The sequence below is a fragment of the Hydra vulgaris genome, chromosome 01 (genome assembly GCF_038396675.1).
Source record: "Hydra vulgaris chromosome 01, alternate assembly HydraT2T_AEP".
NCBI lineage: Eukaryota > Metazoa > Cnidaria > Hydrozoa > Anthoathecata > Hydridae > Hydra > Hydra vulgaris.
In genome coordinates, this window is record NC_088920.1 from 57,775,001 (window position 1) to 57,796,269 (window position 21,269).

At 28.6% G+C, this 21,269-nt stretch overlaps 1 protein-coding gene across 11 annotated transcripts in view; it reads left to right on the forward strand.

Annotated features, from left to right (window-relative positions):
- LOC136075470 (macrophage mannose receptor 1-like) overlaps positions 1 to 21,269 on the forward strand; it is a 137,239-nt gene that overhangs the window by 30,065 nt on the left and 85,905 nt on the right. For all 11 annotated transcript variants that reach the window (XM_065788765.1, XM_065788755.1, XM_065788761.1 and 8 more), the window contains exons 2-4: positions 11,423 to 11,473; positions 15,444 to 15,668; positions 15,743 to 15,925. In XM_065788765.1, the coding sequence (XP_065644837.1) occupies positions 15,644 to 15,668; positions 15,743 to 15,925 (208 nt within the window). In that variant the 5' untranslated portion in view covers positions 11,423 to 11,473; positions 15,444 to 15,643. The remainder of the gene's footprint in view (positions 1 to 11,422; positions 11,474 to 15,443; positions 15,669 to 15,742; positions 15,926 to 21,269) is intronic.

A 21,269-nucleotide genomic window follows, 5' to 3' on the forward strand; every position in this document is an offset into this window, starting at 1 on the left:
TGGAGCTAGTAATGGTTTGCACCTGAATCTTTTAGACCAATTGCAATCGTATATTATTGTTTTCACTTGGCTACGTAAGGTATCTGTCCAATAATGCTCACGAAACTTGGACATTGTTAGACCAACCATATATCTCCATAACTGGGTGTCCTTTAAGTGCTAATTTAACGTTTGTAAGAGCATTAGCTACCATGTGTCCCGAAATCAATTCAAGTCTGGGAATAGAACAACCTCGCTTTGATATGCGTGATTTGGCTGTAAACAATTTTTGAGTTACTTTGTTTCCTTGATGTACTACTACATATATTGCACTGCAGCAGCCATCTTTGCTTGCATCACCAAATCCATTGATTTCAATCTTTTTTATTTTATGATTTAAAATAATTATACTTCTTGGTATTGGTGAAAGGTCTTGTAAAGTATTTTTCCAAAGCATCCATTCCTTTATTAATTCAGGTGAAAGTTTTTCGTCCCAAGCAAACTTTAAATCACAAACTTTTCTATATATAAGTTTTGCTGTTAGTGTTATTGGGGAAATCACACCAAGTGGATCAAAAACTGTAGCCAAATTTTCTAGAATTCCTCTTTTGGTTGTGATGTTTGCTTGGCGAGTTGGTCTACAATCCATTAATAAAGTGTCCTCATTTTTGTCCCACAACAAACCAAGAATTTTTGAACAACGTTTATTTTGCTCATTGATGGTAACTTCATGATAGTTCTCTTTTGAATCATTGGTTTCCAATACAGGAAAGTTCAAGTGCCATTTGTGAAGCTGGAATCCTCCCTTTTTAAACAAATGAATTGCTTTTTGTATCAATTTTTCGACACATTCCAGGTTAACTCCCCCAGTGATTATATCATCAACATTTATGCCGTTGTTGATTATCTGAATTTCATTCTTTTTATGCGGATAATGTTTTTCATATGTCAATAAATGTTGCTTGATTACTTCTCCAAGAATAAAGGGACTAGATGCACAGCCAAACGGGATTCGAGTAAATTTTAGAGTTATTACTTCTTTACTTTTCAAGTCCGATATCCAATAGAAACGGAAAGCATCACGATTTTTATTATCAACTCTTATTTGTAGAAAGGCTTGTTTAATGTCTCCAGTAAGAAAACAGGTTGCAATCTGTTTTGTAAAATAACATTGAGTAGTAAGGTTCGCAAAGGAGGACCAAAATATGAGCAGTCGTTAAGTGAGGGTGATCCGTACTCTTTAGCTGACGCATCAAAAACAATCCTTAGTTTGGTTGTTTCGGAGTCCTCTTTTATCACTGCTCGATGAGGCATGTAGAATATTCGCTTGCCAGTTGGTTTGTTTGGTGCATACTCAATTATCCCATCCTTAAGTTGTTCTTGAATAATATCGTTATATTTTATGAGATCATTCGGTTTCTTTTCCAGTTTCCTTAGTAAACTATGCAACCTTGAGATGCTCCCATCTGAATAAGATGCCAGTTTTGAGCATTCCTCTTTCCATGGTAATCCAGTGTGATAAAAACCAGTTGAGTCTTGTTGTAGCTGTTCTTTAAATTCTTCATATACTTCATTCTGATTCCCATCGCTTTGATCTTCTAGACCAAGAACATCCAAGCTATATAGTTCTTTGTAACAGTCGTTGGTTGACTTTGTAAAATATAAACAGCTTGAGGTACTTTGTCCTGATCCCATAACCGTCCATCCAAATATGGTTTCTTCTGCAATAGCTTCTCCATCATTTCCAGTACTGAAACCTTTCAACTTTTTTCTTGCAATATCACCAGCACCAATTATAAGATGAATTTTATGATTATCGTAGTCATCTTCATTATGAAAATGCAATCTCTGTAAGTGCTTGAATTTCCTTTTTAGGGCAGATATCCTCGGATTTTGTAGCACTGTAAGCACTTTCCTTTCTAACTTGTAGAGTTTAATATCAAGGCTGTTGCGTCCGTTTATTGAATAGAGTTGTGTACAAGGTTTTAATGCACTGATCCAGTCATTGTTTCAATGTTTTTTGATTCCCAATTATTTGGCTCTAACTTTAGGTACTTGATTAGCGTAGATAAAGCATACGAACTACCAGCTCCCGTATCCAAGAGTGCTCTCACTTTATATTTTCCAACGTTCACAACAACTGTGGGATGAATAGTTTACCCTTTTTTGATTCTTTTTTATTAACCCCAGTGCATATAGATTAATGATGCGTTCCTTGACAATGGTAGCAAGAGCGTTTGCTACGACATTTGGATACTGTGTGGCTTGTTGACATGCAGTTGAAACAGCGATGGTTTTCTTTAAGATATTGTTTCCTTTGCTGTGTTGAATGAAGTTTTGTACATTCGTGACTGCAATGATTTTGTGAGCTGCAGTAAATACAACCAATGTTTCTTGTTTCGTAATGTTGGAAGTGTTTTTCTATTTGATTTTTGTGCTCCCAATTATTATGGGGTTTTGAATTTTCTTTTCTGATATTATTTTTTGATCATCCAATAGATGATTCTGGGTTTCGTAACGTATATTCACGTAGAGCTTCAATTAGCTGTTCGTAGCCCCATTCCTGCCATTTTGGATCTATTCGAGTAATATTAGCTTTAACAGGGCCAAGTTTTTCAAGAGTTTCGCGTACCAGTATTTCTGCTGTCTCCTATTTGTTTAAAGTTTTCAACGAGTTTATGCTTACATTTAATTTTCTGTAAAAATTATGTACTTGATCCACGTCGGTATTTTTTATGTAGGGAAGATCCATGATATCACGACCATGCTGGCGTATAATTTCAGAAGTGATTCCATATTTTTGATTTAGAATAAATTTTGCTTTTTCATAAACATTTTCATTAAAAGGAAGTCCAGAAATTTCTTCTTTCGGCGTGTTTGATAATAGTTCATGAATGCTTACCAATAAAAAAGAAATATATATTTATAAGAATACTCTTAAAATGAAAGCGGCAATGATATATTAGGGTTAAAATAAAATGAAATATATAAATCTTAATAATAATCAATATATGCTTTTTTATATAATATAAAAATATATAATATTTAAAAATCAAATTTGCCGTGTCGTTGTGAAGCCAATTTAATTTTGTGCTGATTTCATATGTTACAGTATTTTTTCAATGTAACGACATATCTGGAACAATCCGCCCAATAAAGTATTAAATGTAATCTGAGATAATTTACAACATTAGGGCAACTTAACCCTAAGTTGATGAGTCTTCACATACCTATAAACATACTGATGCATGAAGTCTAAAGAAAACTTTGTCACCATGTCGAAATTTAATTCCATTTAAAAACAAAAAACTAAATCAGTGCTTAAAATTGATGAAATATGTGGGACAATTATCTAGCCACACCACTCTCCTTTCCGAACACAACGCTAACATCAGTTATAACCATTGTGCTCCTAATACATTTAACAAATGCTCTAGCTGGTGCATCACATATGGTAACAGCAAGATTGATTTCATTCTCAATATTTTACCAGATAATACCATCTTTTGGAAGATTTTTGAATCTTAACAAAAAATTAGGTTGATAATAAAAAATGGAATTAGGTTTTTGGGCACCACTTTTTAAACAAACCTCTTAAAATCCAATTTGGGTTGCCCAAAACTGCGAGTCTTAGGCTTAGGCTCCGACAGCAACATTTAAAAACAGCAAAAACTTTTTGCAAATTTTATTTAAAATTTTTTACATGTATGTTTAAATTTTGTCACTACTTTAGATTCTCATTGAATAATTTCCTACATGTTTTTTAAATATAAAATATTTATGGAGTATTATTCTCTTTTGCTATTAGTTATCAAATTGATTGAACTTTTACTTATTAAGATTTTAAATTTTATAATAAATAAAAATGCGATAAAACATCAAAGAAAGGTAAAGATTCAGATTAAAATCAAAAATAAATATGCTTAATTATAAAGTAAAAAACAAGTGATTACTACTTGTTACTCCTACTACTACTACTAGAGTCTCCTTCTCCTATTAGTTACTCCTGAAGCTGATTGATCAGAATAAGCTTTTATTTAAAGCTAATGAGTTTAAAACTGAAGCTGATATGTCACCTGCAACCCCTAACTTATAGACAACATAGTTAATGTGATGTATATACTTTATCATAATACATGTGTTTTTTTTAAACTTGAATACTTATTTTTTTATTTAATAATACATGTTTCTTTTTAATAGGTGTTTGTTTATAATGTTTAATACTTAAGAAAATATTGATTTTTGATAAAAACAATATATTCTTACATTATTCTAATCGTGGTAGTAAATAAAGGAAATATTTATTCCATTACATTTGTTCCCCAAAGTTCACGGAATTATATCATACATAAGTCTTTCACTAAATTTAATAAATATAAGTTAGTACCATTATTATTATAATTATATTTAGCAACCAGAGTGTATTTTTGATAAATATGTCATTACTAATATTTATCAAAAATACACTTTGGTTGCTAAAGTCACTTTTACTCATATCAGTATGCAAATATTGTTAACAGTCAGAGTGTACCAAGAAGAAATATTCTTAAACATGCTGCAAAATACAAGATATACATAAGATATATATCAAATAAGACCTATGACCTGGAATTTAATAATTTTATCCCAACATTTTAAAACTAAAGTATGGAAAACAAAAACAGTGTTCAATTTACTATAACTCAGTTATAATTAATAGGCATATGGCGATGATCTATACAATAACTTTTTTTAGTTATCGTTATTTATGTTAAAGTTGTCAAGTTAAACTAAAGTTTTATAATTAAAGTTTGAATGCAAAAGTTCATATCAATAAAAAATTTATCAGTATTGTAAACATAAGTTAAGTATTATAAGTATTTACAAATATAAGTATTGTAAGTATAATTTATTGTTAATAATAAAAGTATATACATAAATTTATATATAATCATATATATTATTTAATATATAACAATTATTTTATATATAATATATTACATATAATATATTAATGATATTATTTATAATAATATATAATTAAATATAAATAACTTATATATAAACAATATATTACTTATACATAACGTTATGTAAATTATAATATTATTGTTTGTAATACAATTTTAAATCAAAGTCAAAAAATATCAATGATTAAAAAATGAGATATATGCATAACAATAAAGCCATTTTTTTGCATTTATAATTAAACACTTGACACTTATATCTCACGTTGGGTGAACTTCATAAACATCAGTCAAACGGTTTAAAAGGTTTGAGTTCTCTAAATATAACCTATCCATCACAGCATTCGCATGATTTCTCATGTTAAATGTTTCTGACTAAACCAAAGTTTTGATTTAACTCAAAGTAGTTATTACCTTCACTTGCAGAAACAAAAGTTTATATTTGATCATTTTTAAAATGCTAGCAGTGTCTCAATGAAATAGTTACTTCATGTTTAATAGTTAATGGAACATATGTTGAACATATATGGCAAACTTTGTAAATTTATTAAAGAAATACATATTAAAAAAATCTCTTATAGTGGTAATAAATGAAATTTTAAAACAACGTTTTTTTAACGAAGTTTCACAGGGAAAAAAGACATCAAAAAAAAATTTTCTCTTTAATTACAAATTTAAATATAATGTATACAAAAAATATAATGCATAAAAGTTAAACTTTTAAATTTATTTCACGCACAGTACGAATTATAAATCGCAACCACCGAGTAAGTTTCGTAAAGATTTTATTAATTATCAGTTTAAACCTTTTGGGAACCTTATGGGAAACACCGTCAAAGTCCCAGATCCTTCGGCCCTGATAAAAACCAGATAAAACCCAATCATGCAAATTTGCTTTTTTTTTAACCATAAGGAACCCGTCCGGAAACCTAAACATTTACCCGTTAAAATCCCGTTCCCGTAAGCCCAGACAAAAACCACACGTTACCCGAGTTTTTGTTCTTTCAAAACTACAAAAACTTAGTAAAAATAAGAAAATAATGCAAATGCAACAAAAATACAGGTTTTTACTATTTTCTTTTGGAATCTTTTGTAATATTTTTGTAGATTGTGTATATGTTATATAATACTAGCAGAAACCAACCCGTAAAACGGGTTATGGTCAGTCTGTTACATAAATTTTTTATAGTGGCTGTTTTCTACAATTTAAAGTTGCAAAACCTTAACAAATGTTCCTTTAGAAAAACGCCTTCAAATCGAAAAATTTAATCCATCTTTAAATTAACATAAAAAGTATGAGGTCAAATAGTTTTACCTATTATTTAACATTATTTAAGTAATTTACAACTGACATAGGTCATCTCAGTGTAAAGCAGAACTATTTTCCTCGACATTCCTAAGTTCAATACAATACGTTTTTAGTTATTGTCACAAAATAATTACACTTCAACATGCTCTTTCAACAAAAATATCAACTAAACTCTTTTAATATTTTTTGTAACATGATCTTTAATTTATTAATATGACTAATATGAAGTGAACTTACATTGTACAGGAGTTGTTTATTTTTTGGTATCCCCTTGATGCATTTTTCTTTAAAAAAGAGAATTGTCTTTAAACGTTAAATGCACTCAACTAAATAAATTTATTTAAAAAAAAATTAATTTACAATCAAACTTGTGTTTAACAAAGTTAAAAAAAATATGTAAACTTTGATCTTCTATATTGCATTAATGCGTCAAATAACAAACCTAAAATAAAAATTGTAACAGATAAGTAGACATAAAAAAAAAAAAAAAAACTGGAAAAAAATATACCTGCTTTTCGGTAAGCTGTTGTCATACTTAAACTGCTGTCATGATTCAGCTTGTTGGTGTTGTGTTATGACGTTGTTTAATGTTGTCTTTTTGTAAACTTTAGTTTAATTAAATGACATCACATTAGATTCAGAATATTTTGATTAAAAAGCAAATTAACAGATGCTTGAAGCATGGTTTGGAGCCAAACTATGAACATTAAAGGTAAAATATCAAGTTGAGATATAAACATCAAGTTGAGATATAAAATATCAAGTTGAGATATAAACAAATTGCATTTATATAGCTAAATATTTTTTCTTGGCTTATGGTAAATTTTAAAAGCAGAGAGTTCAATAAGTTAAAGTACCAATTAATTATTTTTAATAAAAGAATGTAGCATCATTATATTATGATAATTGGGTAATGAATCAATTTAACTTTATTTAAGTTTAGTTAAAGAAAAACAAATAAAATTTGAATTAAAAAAGATCAAAACAAATTAAATATACAACAGAATAAATTATAAATTAAAAAAAATTACTAATTAAGAAAAATAAATTAAAAAATTAAAAAAAAATAAAACCAAATCACAGAAGAAAAAGCAGCAACAAAAAAGTTATAAATATCTTCACTAATAGAAGACATTTACAACTGTTTAGTTGCTGTTTATTCTTCGGTGTCTCCCAACACCCCGGTATGGATGAGCCCTCCATTTGAAGGAGGGCTCATCCATACAGCCATTACTACATCACTTATTGAAGGACCTCTCCGAGAGAGGCCCGGGGTGTGGGAGTAAAAATTTATGTACCGCTTATATGTTAACAAATCTAAAATCATAAAAGCTCTCAAATTTTAACGACTCTAAAATTACAAATAGAAGGATATAATAAAAATTAAAAATATTTGCAATTTTATTCAATTAAAATAAAAAGTAAGACCTCACCATTTTTACAGGATAAAGAGGATGCTAAAAATGATTAACATAAAAAAATGAAAGTTAAAAAGCCATGCAATAAAGATCCATTTGTAAGAAGAGTTGCTGCTATGCCAGTCCATGCAGTCATTTCAGTCACCGATAAAACAAACAATTTCAGTGTAAATACGCTTTAAAACTCGTCGTTCTATTAAAACTCAATTAGTCAAAAATAACCTTTTGGTTCATTTTTCACTAAAGTATAAAATGTATATCAGCATATTAAATCCTATTGGAGTTATGGTAAAAGAGCTGTAATAAAATGCGCAATTGACTGGAAGCCACGCTAGAATTAAATAGTTTTTTGCGTGTTTTGTAAAAAATATTAGTTTGGATTTATAAATTGAAATTTTTTATAAAAAAATAAATTTAGATTATATCCAGAAAAAACTCCCTTTTTCTTTCATTTTATTAGCCACCCCTCAATCCCTCGTTTATTAGATCCGGACTAAAATCCTCCCACTCTCTTTATATTGCCTCAACTTTGAATTAAGGACGCGAGAGTAAATGATTTAAAAATATCATTGGTTTATAAAATATGTCAAAGTAAATTCAACAATAAGTGTCTCCAGATTACTACACCTTTTCAAGAAATAATTGAGCACTTGAAAGTTAAAATTAAGAAACGTAAGATGTAATTGAAAAGATGAAAGTTACAATTGAGAAACGTAAGATGTAGTTTAGAACATAAAAGTTGTAATTAAGAAATTGTAAGATGTAATTGGGAACTTAATAGTTTTAATTTAGAAAAGTTTATAATATAGGTTCTCATAACAAAGTTCTTTGTATTTTCAATTTTGTTGCCTTAGTTTACCTAGTAATTAAAGCTTGGTATCTAATTTGGTCAAGGTGGCCATATGGGTTGGTTTTCGTTAAATAACTATCAACAAAATTTAAAAGTAATAAAAACGCCATTTGTAGTTTTAAACACCAATTTGAGCATTTTCTATATTTAAAATTGTTGCGTAATGCTTTGCAGTATGATGCGCAGCACGTGCACAATTGTTTTATTGTTCTAATGTCCTCCTATTGTTGTATTTTTTTTTTTGCCGCAGTACAAATTTTTTTAAAATACTGCATTAGTTATTCCACAATCAAAGCACCAAATACAGTTGGAATGCAAATTGCGTTTTAACGTTACTTTTAATTTTAGACAAGATTGTTTTTACCGGGTTTAACATTGAGCTGTAGGGTCCTAAGCTTTACAACTGAGCTGGCTAATTTTTAAACACTCTTCCCAAACGAGCGTGATATGAAGCGTTGTCTGTTACGATGACCAATTTCTCTGCACTAATTGAGCCTTTACGAGTTTCCATCATGACAACAATTGTTATTGATACGCTTATTGAGCGCTTGCTTAAGAAGCAGGAGATCAAGGTTAAATGCACTTTCGCGGTGCTCTGTGACAAGACCACTAGGTCTTCTTGGGGCATCTAAATAACAAAAACAAAAAAATGATATAGCTGCAATCAAATGTTTGATCTGTCCAATCTGCCTTCGAGGTTGTTTGGAGGTTGTCGTTGTGCAGACGCTAATTTCAATTTTTTTTTTAATTTTCTTTTAATTTTTGTTTTGATAAACTATCATAATTTTTTTTTTCTTGTGATACTCAGTCAATTTTTTTGGTCTAAAACTACCTTATCCAATAAAATTTAAATTTTTGCTGCGAACCTAATTGAAAACTAACTTATATTTCACGCCTAAAGAAGACAATATCAATTGATATATACGTTTATTAAGTTTTGGTTTATGCTTCATAAACCCAAGTAAAAGAAGGAAAAAATCTTTCTGCAAAAGACACAAAATTGAAACTACTTCCATTATATTTCTTGAAATAAAAACATGCTTAATTTAAAAATCATTAAAACACCCAGTTTACAACAATAATGGGGGATCATTGCAATCTTTTGTGATTATCAATAGGTAGTTTCAACAAAGAAAAGATCAAATGCGTCTACAATAATCATTTAAATAAAAGTTTTGTATATTATCATTTTTTAAATTTTTTTTTTGAATGAGGTTGTTTAAATGGTATAAGTAAAACATTTCATATTTACCTCTCTTTTCTTTATATAATTTAGAAATATCAACTGAGAATAAGTCTTTTCGAGTTAAAAGTGTTAAACTTGTAATGCTTATTCATGCCAGCTGGGAAAGGTTGCATAATTTGAGCATGTTAACAGCGTAATGTTTTTTGGAGCTAAAATATTATAACAATTATATTTGTATTTGCAGATTATTGTAATTTAGTCTTTCCTCCTAATTAACATAAATGAGTAGTTTATTTTAAAAAAAAATCTTTATACCAAAAATGGCGTTATTTTCAACGCACAAAACCATTTAATATTAGGAAACCAGTTCTCTAAGATAGGCTTTTCTTATGGAACTCAAAATAACTCAAAATAATCACACAAAAAAAAAAATAATAAACTTGTATCTTTAAGGACTAAAGTAAATTAGGATCGAAAGTAAAAAGTAATTATCTCAATAAAAAAAAAATAAAAAAAAAAATCTTCCTTATGTTTAGAAAATTTGGCAATACTATTTTTTGACAAAACTTTTACTCTTGAAATGCCAAAATAAATCTCAGTGGAGAACAACTTTAAAAAACGCGCTTTTCTTAATAAAAAAGCAGCATCTCATCATCATCATCCTAAAAAGTATTATTTTAAACAACTTGATTAACTACTGTCATAATTTAAATAGCATGACAACAGCTTATGTATCATCTCATACAACCCTTAGATTTAGATGTAGAAAAGCATAAAATATTAAAGATATAATAAATTTTTGATGATCTTGTTTCGTTCTGATGTAATTACAAATTGTTGAAGAATAAAAAATTATAACAGAAATGGAAAGTTCTTTTAACAACGAAACAATGAAAATAAAATAACTATACAACCAAAGAAAAATTAGACTAAATAAAATCAAAAAAAATAAAATAAATAACAATATCAAACTAGTCTCAAAAACTTAACAAAAACATTTGCAAAAAAATTAGTAGTCTACCCGTTAAAAAGATTTTATTGTTGTAGGAACCAGCTCATCTTATGAAACTTTCATCTATTTAAAAAAAAATTGTAACACAAAAAAAATTAAATATATGTTAATGTTTTTAACACTTAGCTGTTAAAGTTAAAAACAACCAATCCACTATTAATCCTGAAATTTATACCAATATAGTTATAATATTTAATCGTATACCCACAAACTTTTATGTTTGAAACATGAAATTTTTATGTAAGGTACCTTTTAATCGATTTATTCTATTTTTTCAAAATTTTAAAACTTGGGTAGTTTTTCTTTTAGAAATTGATATAATATTTTTCCTTTGAAAAATAGTATATCAATTTTTATTACTTTATATTTTAAAATTTTAATACATTAGTAAAAATATTATATATTTTTGTAAACTTTAGGCCCAAAAATGAAAGGTTTCTGAGGTATAACAATTTTATTATTAATCTAGCTTCCAAAAATAAAATGGTTCTAACCACTTATTTTTGAAATGATTTCCTAATAAAAAAGGAAAAGTAACAGGATAAAAAATTTGCTTCAGTTTTTTATGTTACTGTTGTTTTAAAATAGGAAACTAAACTGAAAGCAAATTTTTTAATTGACTAAGTAATTTAATATGAAGTTGCTTGTTTAAATTGTATTTCAGTCTAGTTAAAGCTTTGTTGGTAAAATGAAATATTTAAAAACTTTTTTATATTTCGCAGGCTCAACGTCATTCATAACATTAACTACTGCTCGAATTCTAACTGCAAAAGGTAATTAAAATGTTTAATTAGTCTTACTTTTTTTGTTTGTTCTATATCGTTAATACATTGTAATTTATTTGGTACTAAAACCTGTACTTATATACATTAATGAATGGTGTGATTAGTGAGCTTATTTCCGAATAAGAACCGCCGAATGGTGTTTTAATTAATCGAATAGCGAATAGTAATTTGTTGAAACTAGGTATCAAAGTTAAACGATTAGAACTATTCATTAACAAGTAGTACTACTGGTTAAACAAAAAGTACTATTCATTAAACAAATATGTAAGTATTGTTGACAAATATAAGTATCTAGGACACATAATTGAAAAATATTTCATTTTAAAAATATATATTTTACTATTTAAAAAAACTTTTTAACTACATGTTAAATTAGCATAATATATTTAAGTGTATCACTTATTTTTAAGTGTATCTTTTGTAACGTCTTCAGGGATGACGGATATTTCTTTCCAACGGGTCAGTGAAACAAACATAAATACAAAAAAAAAAAAAATATATATATATATATATACTTAACTTAATCTCAACTGAATAAAATGAAATTAAATAATTTAATGAACAAATGGAAAAAATAAATAAATAAAAGAAATGACTTAAGCCATTTCAAAAAAGATTTTAGCCATTCAATATAATCAATAAAAATGACAAAGAAAAAGAAGAAGAAAGAGGAAAAAAGTAAAAGTTATCTATAAAAAAAAAAAGAAGAATTTCATTAAATATAATTTTATATTAATCTACTAAAATAAAACTAAATATTACATCATGACAATCTTCCACTTGTATTTTTGACAGAAGGCATATAATTGACAAAAAGCTGATTTTTTTTTTGAGAAATGCAAGGCTTTTTTTTTTTTTTAAACAACTTCACTTCCAACAAGGCTGCAAGATTGTAAATTGTAGAGCAAGAAAACGATTGACAGACGAGTTAAAGGATTGCAAATTATATGAATCAGGAAAAAAGATGAAGGAAACGAATTCCAAAGAGCTGATGTTCGAGCTAAAAAACTAGACAAATAAGCATTTTTAGAGCACTTAGGAACAGTCACAGAAAAAGAATGAGACTTAATTGAATGACGTAGTAACACAAGAATGAATTAACACGAGAACGAAGTAACACGAGAATGAATTTTAGTAGATGGCAAAAAGACACTAGCACTTTCAAGCAGTTCCCATTATAGTATTTGTAGAAAAGAGAAAGAGATGCAACATTACAACGATGTGATAATGGTTGGAGGTTGGCTTTAAGAGCAGGTCCAACTATGTTTACAATGCATTTTTGCACCTTGTCTCAAAGAGAAAAGTGATCATTAGAAGATCCGCCCCAGATATGGCAACAGTATTCCATACAAGACCGGATTTGAGATTTAGAGAGAAAGAAAATAGAACCCAGAGTAAGAAGATGTCGAGCTAGATAAAGAGACGCAGCCTTAGCAGATGCTAACTTTGCAACGGGTTTGATATATGGTTTTTAAGAAAGATCGGAAGCAAGAGTTAATCCTAGAAGATGAAAGGCAGATGACTTATCGAGTACATTACCGTTTATAAATATAGGAAGATCTATATTATTGCAATTTCAATTGACTGAAAAAAAATTGGTTTTTTTTCTAAGTTAAAGTTAACCAGCTTCTGAGAGCCCCATGCTGTAGCAAAAGTAAAACCCTTTTCAAGCTCCAATGCCCCCTCCAAGTAATCAGAGAGTGTTGGGTTCTTATCATGAGAAGAATAAACGGTAGTATCATCAGCGAACAATGCCACTTTTGATGTGAGAATATCTGGAAGATCAGAAATGTAAATTACAAAGAGTATAGGGCCAAGGTTTAAACCTTGAGAAACCCCTGAAGTTACAGAATAAAAAGAAGAGTGCTGTCCATTGAAGACAACTTTTATACTACGAGTGGAATAATAATGGAAGGATTCAATAATTTTAAAAATGCTACCAGATACACCGTAAGAAGAATGCTTATGAAAAGGCCAGCATGCCAAACTTTATCAAAAGCTTTAGTAATGTCAAGATCTATGGCCTTAACCTCTCCACCTTTTCTAATAAATAATAAAACCTATCGGTTATTACTGTTAGCAAATTATCTGTAGAACGAGAAGATTGAAATCCGTATTGATTATCAGAAAGTAAGTTATTAGATTCAAGATGAGAGATTAAGTGTTTTTTAACTAAAGACTCATAAACCTTGCTTATGATATTCAAAAAACTTGCTTATGAAGAAGACTAAAAGGACGGTAGTTAGACGAGTCAGATTGCTCTCTAGATTTTTTGGAGATAGGGAAAACAGATGCCGCTTTCCGGCAGGCTATAAAGCAAGACTCTGATAAACACTTGTTGAATAGTTTTGATGGTATAGACGACACTTCTGCAAGACTATAATAGTTTGTTGTCCGAGCCGCAAGTTGTAGAAGAGTCTAAGCAGGAAATCATTTTAGATACAGAAGCTGGTGTGATACGAATGTCAAGCAATTGATCAACCTGTTTGACGGCTAAAGTAGGTAGAACACAACTAGTGGATTCAAGAGATGATATTGATGAAAAGTTTAAAGGTTTTTGCCGGAACATGTCTATTTAAGTTAAACTGTTTGCACAAAAGTCTTCTAATTGTCACAACACTTGCTGCAACACCAGTTTGAAATATCTGAAATAAAATTTCAGAAGCACCAGCAAAAGGTGGTGCCTTTGCATAGCAATGAATGCATTTATCTACCCTTTGATTAGCCCATTGGTTGTCCAGGTCTAGCTTTGCTTTTAAAATCACCAGTTTCTTGGTATTGCTTTAATGTTTTTATAATGCAGCTATGTGTTACATTAAAACGTGCATCAATAGAACTCAGGGTCAATCCTTGTTCACGTAGAATAACAATCTGAGCACGTTTTTCTGTTGTTAATAAGTTATTTTTCCAATAAATATTTTTTTACTTTTTGCTTAAATAAAACAAACTTTGATTAAAACAATTTTAGTGGTTTATAACATAACATTTGGCATGTAGATTATAATAATACTCAAAATTTTTAATGTAGAAAAATAATTTTAAACAAATATTTCAAATTTTCTCTGAATTTTAAAAATGTTTCAAATTTTTGATCACGTTAAAAACGTATAAAATACGTTGTATCACGTGTTTTAGATGTTTAACACGTCTTGTATTATCTAGCCATCTTTTTCCCACCGGGTTGTGTGCATCGTGAATGAGTTTGTAAAGTTAAACTTCAAAATAATTTCTTTTCATTTTTTTATTTAACACAAAATTTAATTTTAAAAAATTTAAAAACAATGTTTTTACTTTTTATCATTATTAACTTCGTTTAGTTTTTTTAGTTTTCTTTTTCTTTTTACTATTTTTATAGAAACTTTGTTTTTTTTGTCGTTATCATTAATTATTTTTGTTATAGCTATTTTTATTATTACTTTTATTAATATAATTATAATAAATACTATTGCTTTTGCTGTTACTTTTGCTCTATTAATGAATAAAGTTATTATTATTGTTATTATTATTATTATTATTTTTAAACTAATATTAATAATATAATTATTTGGTGTCACTTCTTCGATTAGGTTTCTGCATGAATGACTTCCTCCTTGTCCATCAACTATTTATATTTATTCTTAATAGTGATATTGTCATTTTATTATTTATAATATTATAGGTATTCTTGCTATTGCTATATTATGTTGTTATTGTTGTTGCTCTTGTAGTTGTTGTTTTTATTTTTGTTGTTGATATTGTATTATTGCAAGTATTAAATATGTTATTCACAAACAGGATTGAATGTTACTGTTACAAAGAACTAGTTTTATTAATTAAAAATAAGTTATTTATATATTTTGGACACTTTTTAACATCTGTGTTGAAAAATAGCAAACCATACCTAATGACTACATTTTTCAAACAAAAATTAAACAGTAGTTTAAACTTTATTTAATTTTTTTTTTTTTTTTTGACATAGCAAGTTTTAATGCGACTTGCTCTAATGGCTGGAGTAAATACGGAAAAAATTGCTACTTTTTCTACAGTAAAAGTTCTACTTTATCTGGAAAAAATTGGTCAGATTCTCTTTTATGGTGTTTGAATAATGGGGGAAACTTGTTAAGTGTAGCAGATCATGAAGAAAATGTGTTTATTCTAAACAATCTTAAAAACGAAAACATGAAAAATAAACGGTTTTGGATTGGTAAGTAGACCTTTTTTTCAATTTTTTTGGCTATACTTTTTTTAAATTTTTTATCTAGAAAAGTTTTTTTAAAGGTCTTAATGCTCTTCAGAGAACGTTTGTGTGGTCTGATAATACTCCTTCATTATTTTTTAACTGGAGACAGGGTGAACCTAATATTCAGTTAGAAAGAGGAAACTGTGTGGAAGTAAATCCTTATGGATGGAATGACCATGTTTGCGATAGTCATTTTGGATTTATTTGTAAAATAAAGAAAGGTAACGTTTTTTTAAGTTTTAATTTTATAGTATATCCATATTAACTTATAACTTTAACTATAATAAATATGTGGAAAAAAAAAACTAAAAATGTTTAGAAATTGGGTTAAAACGTTTAAAAAAACAACTTTTTGCGCCCACAGTGAAGTAAAGAAACAATAAAAAAATAAACTTAAAACTTAAAATAGTTATTTTAAAAGTATTATATTGGCATAAACATAAAAAAATTGCATCGCAATGTTTTAGCCAATAAATAAGAGATTAGGCAAGTGCAATATCATAATGCATTTACGGAAAGATCTTATTTATATATATATATATATATATATATATATATATATATATATATATATATATATATATATATATATATCAGCGGTGTACACTGGATTTTTAGATGTTTGAGTTTTGACACTTACAGGCATTGTGCAAACTCCAAACTTTTGTATGTTTATGCTTATATCAAAAAAGAATGTTTTGCAAAGAATTGGGGTGATTGGAGCTTGGGAACAAATTAATACTAATTTTTGGGCCCACCCAGCTCTTAACGTGGGAGCAACGAGTTTATAAAATATTTTCTTTACTATTTTTATCTAAATTTATATTTATCAACAGGTTTCAAATTTCTTGCAATAACCTCTTATTTTTCAGAAACTATGACCAAAGTTTTAAACCCCTCATTTTGAGGGGGCTGTAAACATTGTAGGGTCATAAAAACTAAACACTAAGAGATTATTGAATGAAACTTGATGAACACTAAGAGATTATTGAATTAAATTTATTGATGAATATGAATTTAGATAAAAATAGTAAAGAAAATATTTTATAAACTTGTTGCTCCCACGTTACGATTTGGGTGGGCCAAAAAATTAGTGTTTATTTGTTCCCAAGCTTCAATCACCCTAATTCTTCGCAAAACATTCTTTTTTGATATAAGCATAAACATACAAAAGTTTAGAGTTTGCACAATGCCTGGAAGTGTCAAAAACTCAAACATCTAAAATTCCAGTGTATACCACTGTGTATATATATATATATATATATATATATATATATATATATATATATATATATATATATATATATATATATATATATATATATATATATATATATATATATATATATATATATATATATATATATATATATGTATATATATATATATATATATATATATATATATATATATATATATATATATATATATATATATATATATATAGATTATTATATAATAACTATTTTGCTATGTCATTTACATTTTGAAAAGAGCTGAAAAATTTTTATCTAAATTGGTTTTAACTAAGATATTAGATTTTTTCATAAATACCAAACAGTGGCACATAAAAATAAACAATATAAGCTTGTATTCCAAATATAAAACAATAATAATTAACATAACCGTAACATATCTCAAGACAGCTTACCTTTTTTTCATAGAAACCTAGAGATATTCTTACAAAAAAATAATTCGGTCTAAATGCAAAGCCACATATACAAGAACTAACAATATAGTTAGACAAAGTTTTGCTGTTGTGAATCTAACATACTAACAGAGATGTAGGTCTTGAGACCAAAGTTTTGGTCTCGAGACGCCTTGAGACTCATATTTAACTGTCCTGGTCATGGTATTGGTCTTTAAGTCTAAAGTCTTGGCTTAGTTTTGGCCTTAAAAGCTTAGAGTATTGGTGTTGGTCTTGGTCTTGTTCTCAGACCTCTACTGTCTTTTACTTTATTGATTCTTACGAAAAATATCAACTCAATGAATGGATTAGTTATAACAACCCGTAGATAGGCGCAACTTCCCACTCTCAATACGAGTACATCGCGTTAGTTTGACAAGGTTCTAGCTAAAAAATTTTATGTAAGGAGATTTTAAAAAGAACTCTTATTTATTTTAAATATTTTTTAAAAATACTTATATTATTATTGATTTATTTGTTTATGTATTTTTTTTACACAGTAATAATACGTAAACCATACACCGTATATAGAGAGCTTTTGGAGAAGACCAACATACCAAATTTTATCAAAGGCCTTAAAAATGCTAAGAGCAATAGATCTAACCTCTTCTTATTTATCTGATGCACGATAAAAACTTTCCATATTTGTTGTTAAAAAGTCATCAAGAAAACAAGTAGATCGAAATCCGTTTCTATGATAAGAAAGTAAGTTAATCTATTCAAGGTAAAAGATTAAGTGTTTGTAAAAAAGACTCAAAAACCTAGCTTGTGATAAGAAGAAGAACAATGGGACTGTAGTTAGACAAGTCAAATTGCTCTGCAGAATTTTTGAGAATTGAGATAACAGATATTGCTTTCCAGGCTGGAAAACAAGACTCTGATAAGCACTTGTTAAATAGTTGTGAAAGTATAGAGAAAGCTCCGGAGAGCACTTCTGCAAGACCATAATAAGTATGTTGTCTCGACAACAAGCTATAGAAGAGTCTATACCGGAATTTAATTTAGATACAGAAGTTGGAGTTATACGAATGTCAAGTAGTGGATCAACCTGTTTCACGGCTATATCAGGTAGGATGTGATTAATGGAATCAAGAGATGATATTGATGAAAAGTGTTTAGAAAACACCTCAGCTTTGTCTTTAGGTGAAGTAACAATATCTGAACCATGCAAGAGAGGTGGAATGACAGATTTTCCCTTAGTGTAGACTCTGTTAAAGATTCTCCCGAAGTATTGAGAGCCTATTTTTTAACATAAAGTACAAAATTTTGTGACTTAAAAAAAACATGTCAAAACCTTTTTTACTTTGTTTTCAGCAATATAAAATAGTCGTCTGTTTTCTGGGAAAATGTTTTGGCAATAAACATGAGAGTAATGGTTACAATTGAAAATTGAAGCAGCATAATGAGAGAAAATTCATGGAGTAGAGTAAGGCTCGACTTGGAACTGTCAAGACGGAATAAAAAATTTCATTCCAGCCTGAATCTAAGAAGTTATATAAGTAGCACATTTGTCAGCAGGAAGACAAAAGAAATCTACCCAAAGACCATTACAAAGAAAATCATGGAGAGAGTTCTAGTCAGCTTTAAAATAGTTGTAAAAGGTATGATGATAGAAGGATTATAATTATGAAGAAGAACGAGATAACAGTTTAGGAGAGATAAAACCGTGATCAGAAGCACTTAAGGGTGATATGAAGAAACTGAGCACTGACTAGGATCAGAAACAAAACATAAATCGAGTAGAGAGGGCAAATGAGTCAGAGTGTTTGGAAAGCAAATTAGAAAGTTGACTATTTGTGTTAGAGATTGAGAAAGTCAAAAGTTTTTTGCCTTTATACCAGCAGTGTCACTGACACTAGAACCAAACTATTCAGTGTGATGATCAATAAATTCATCAACATTAACAGTATTTTCTAAATGATAAAGAGAGGTCTTGGTTAATTTGATTAGAAATAACATCAAAAAGAGTGTAGTCTTGAGACGAAGGAGAGAAATACAGAACACAGTGAAAGGTGATTGAGTGGAGAGGAGCTAAACAAAAGCGCATAAAATAACAGTCTGTGGAATCAAACTTAGTTTCCCAACAATTAGGTGAGTTCTTACGAATGTAAATGCTTAGGGCAAGAATGTGACTATTAGAGTCGTTATGAAATAAAGGAAGATAGCCATCAACACTATATATTTTGAGTTCAGCTTTCTTATTACAAGATGAGAAAGCTGAACTTAGATTCGTCTCAAAAAGAGCATGTAGATCTGGTGAACTTTGCAAGAGATAAGACTCAACAGAAGAAAATTTACTTCAAAGACCATGAACATTTGTGATTAATAGATTTCGAGTACTTGGTTATGACAATATTTTTTTGTGTTTTTTAGTTTTTAATACTTTAGTCATTTTTGAAAATGACTAAAAAACTTGACTCAAAGCACAGATAGTACATTTTACACTGCCTAATACTCTAAGCAATTGTCTCAAAATACCGTGAATAAACCCTAAGCCGTTACAAAGGCTCAAAATATAGCCTCAACAATACACACCAAAAGTACGAACAGAGACATCATCCATGAGCAACATGACACCGTTAGTACTCTAATATTTTACTGCTGATAAAATTGGTCTCTCTGAGAGTTACGACAGAGCTCGGAAAACCTGACTAACAGTTAGCCTCAGAACCATAAAATGAGTTCTAGAGCTGTACCCTCATTAAGAGATAATAGAACGAGTTTTCCAGTCATAAAAACAAAGACACAAGCAAATCCCATGCAATTAATCTTGGTCTTTGCCTTTATTTTCTTGACATCTCTGCATACTAATCATTACAGTGATATTTCTACCTCTTTTTAATACCAATTTTACAATGCTATTGCTTTGTTGGTTGGTTGTTCAATGTATTCAATTGTAACCATTTTTCTTAAAAAAATATCATTTGCATAGAAGTTATATATAATAATTCGTTTGATAACTTTCATATTAATTGCCACTATATAACAAATGGATGTGAAACCAGTCTCTTTTATTACCATCACCTTTTTTCTGTGCTAGCTATTTGATGTTATTATTTGTTAAAACAGGGTTTTTACTTTACTAATTTGCTAAAGTTTTACCCTTGTATATTTTGAAATCATAATATTTTGAGATCACATAACATTAAACTTATCTTTTGATTGTATCTCACATCCATACTTAGTTCTTTCTTGTCATAATTTATTCTAATAAAAAACATTAAAGAGAAATCGATTGATTTCACTAGACTTAAGTCTTCCAAAACAGCTAACATTATTGCTGCAGTTGATATGTTAGATGTTTCTAGTCTGTCATAGGTTTTTGCAAATGTTCGCATTTTTTGTAGTAAACTGGTGATTATATAACTGAGGATTTAAACACAGTTAAAACAAGAAAAAGGTAGCTAAATTCAAATTACTGACGTTCGTGGAAAAAAATTAGATGAAAAAGAATTTGTGGTTCACTTAGGAACAGTAAATTTAAAAGGATGAGACTTATTTGAATGATGGCTAAACACACTAAAGGATTGTTATTTAGTAACTTAAACTTGAATGATATAGCTATGTTTATTCGTTATTACAGCTTGTAAACTAGTTTAGCCAGTTATGCTTCATGCAATACATAATCTATCTGGAACATTCTATTCTTCATTTAAAAAATAGATCAAACATTTTTTGCTGATGAGTAATTGATAATGTACATAGCATGGAGCCCTTTCAAAAGCACTTTATTCATGGTGTCTTTTTTTTTACAGAAATGTATTTAAATATCTATAAATTCTTAATCATGGAACCACTGCCACTTCTTATTTCCTACTAAAGTTAATTACAGGTTTCGATTTTATTGTTGCGCTGTTTATAAAAGAATTGTTTTTGAT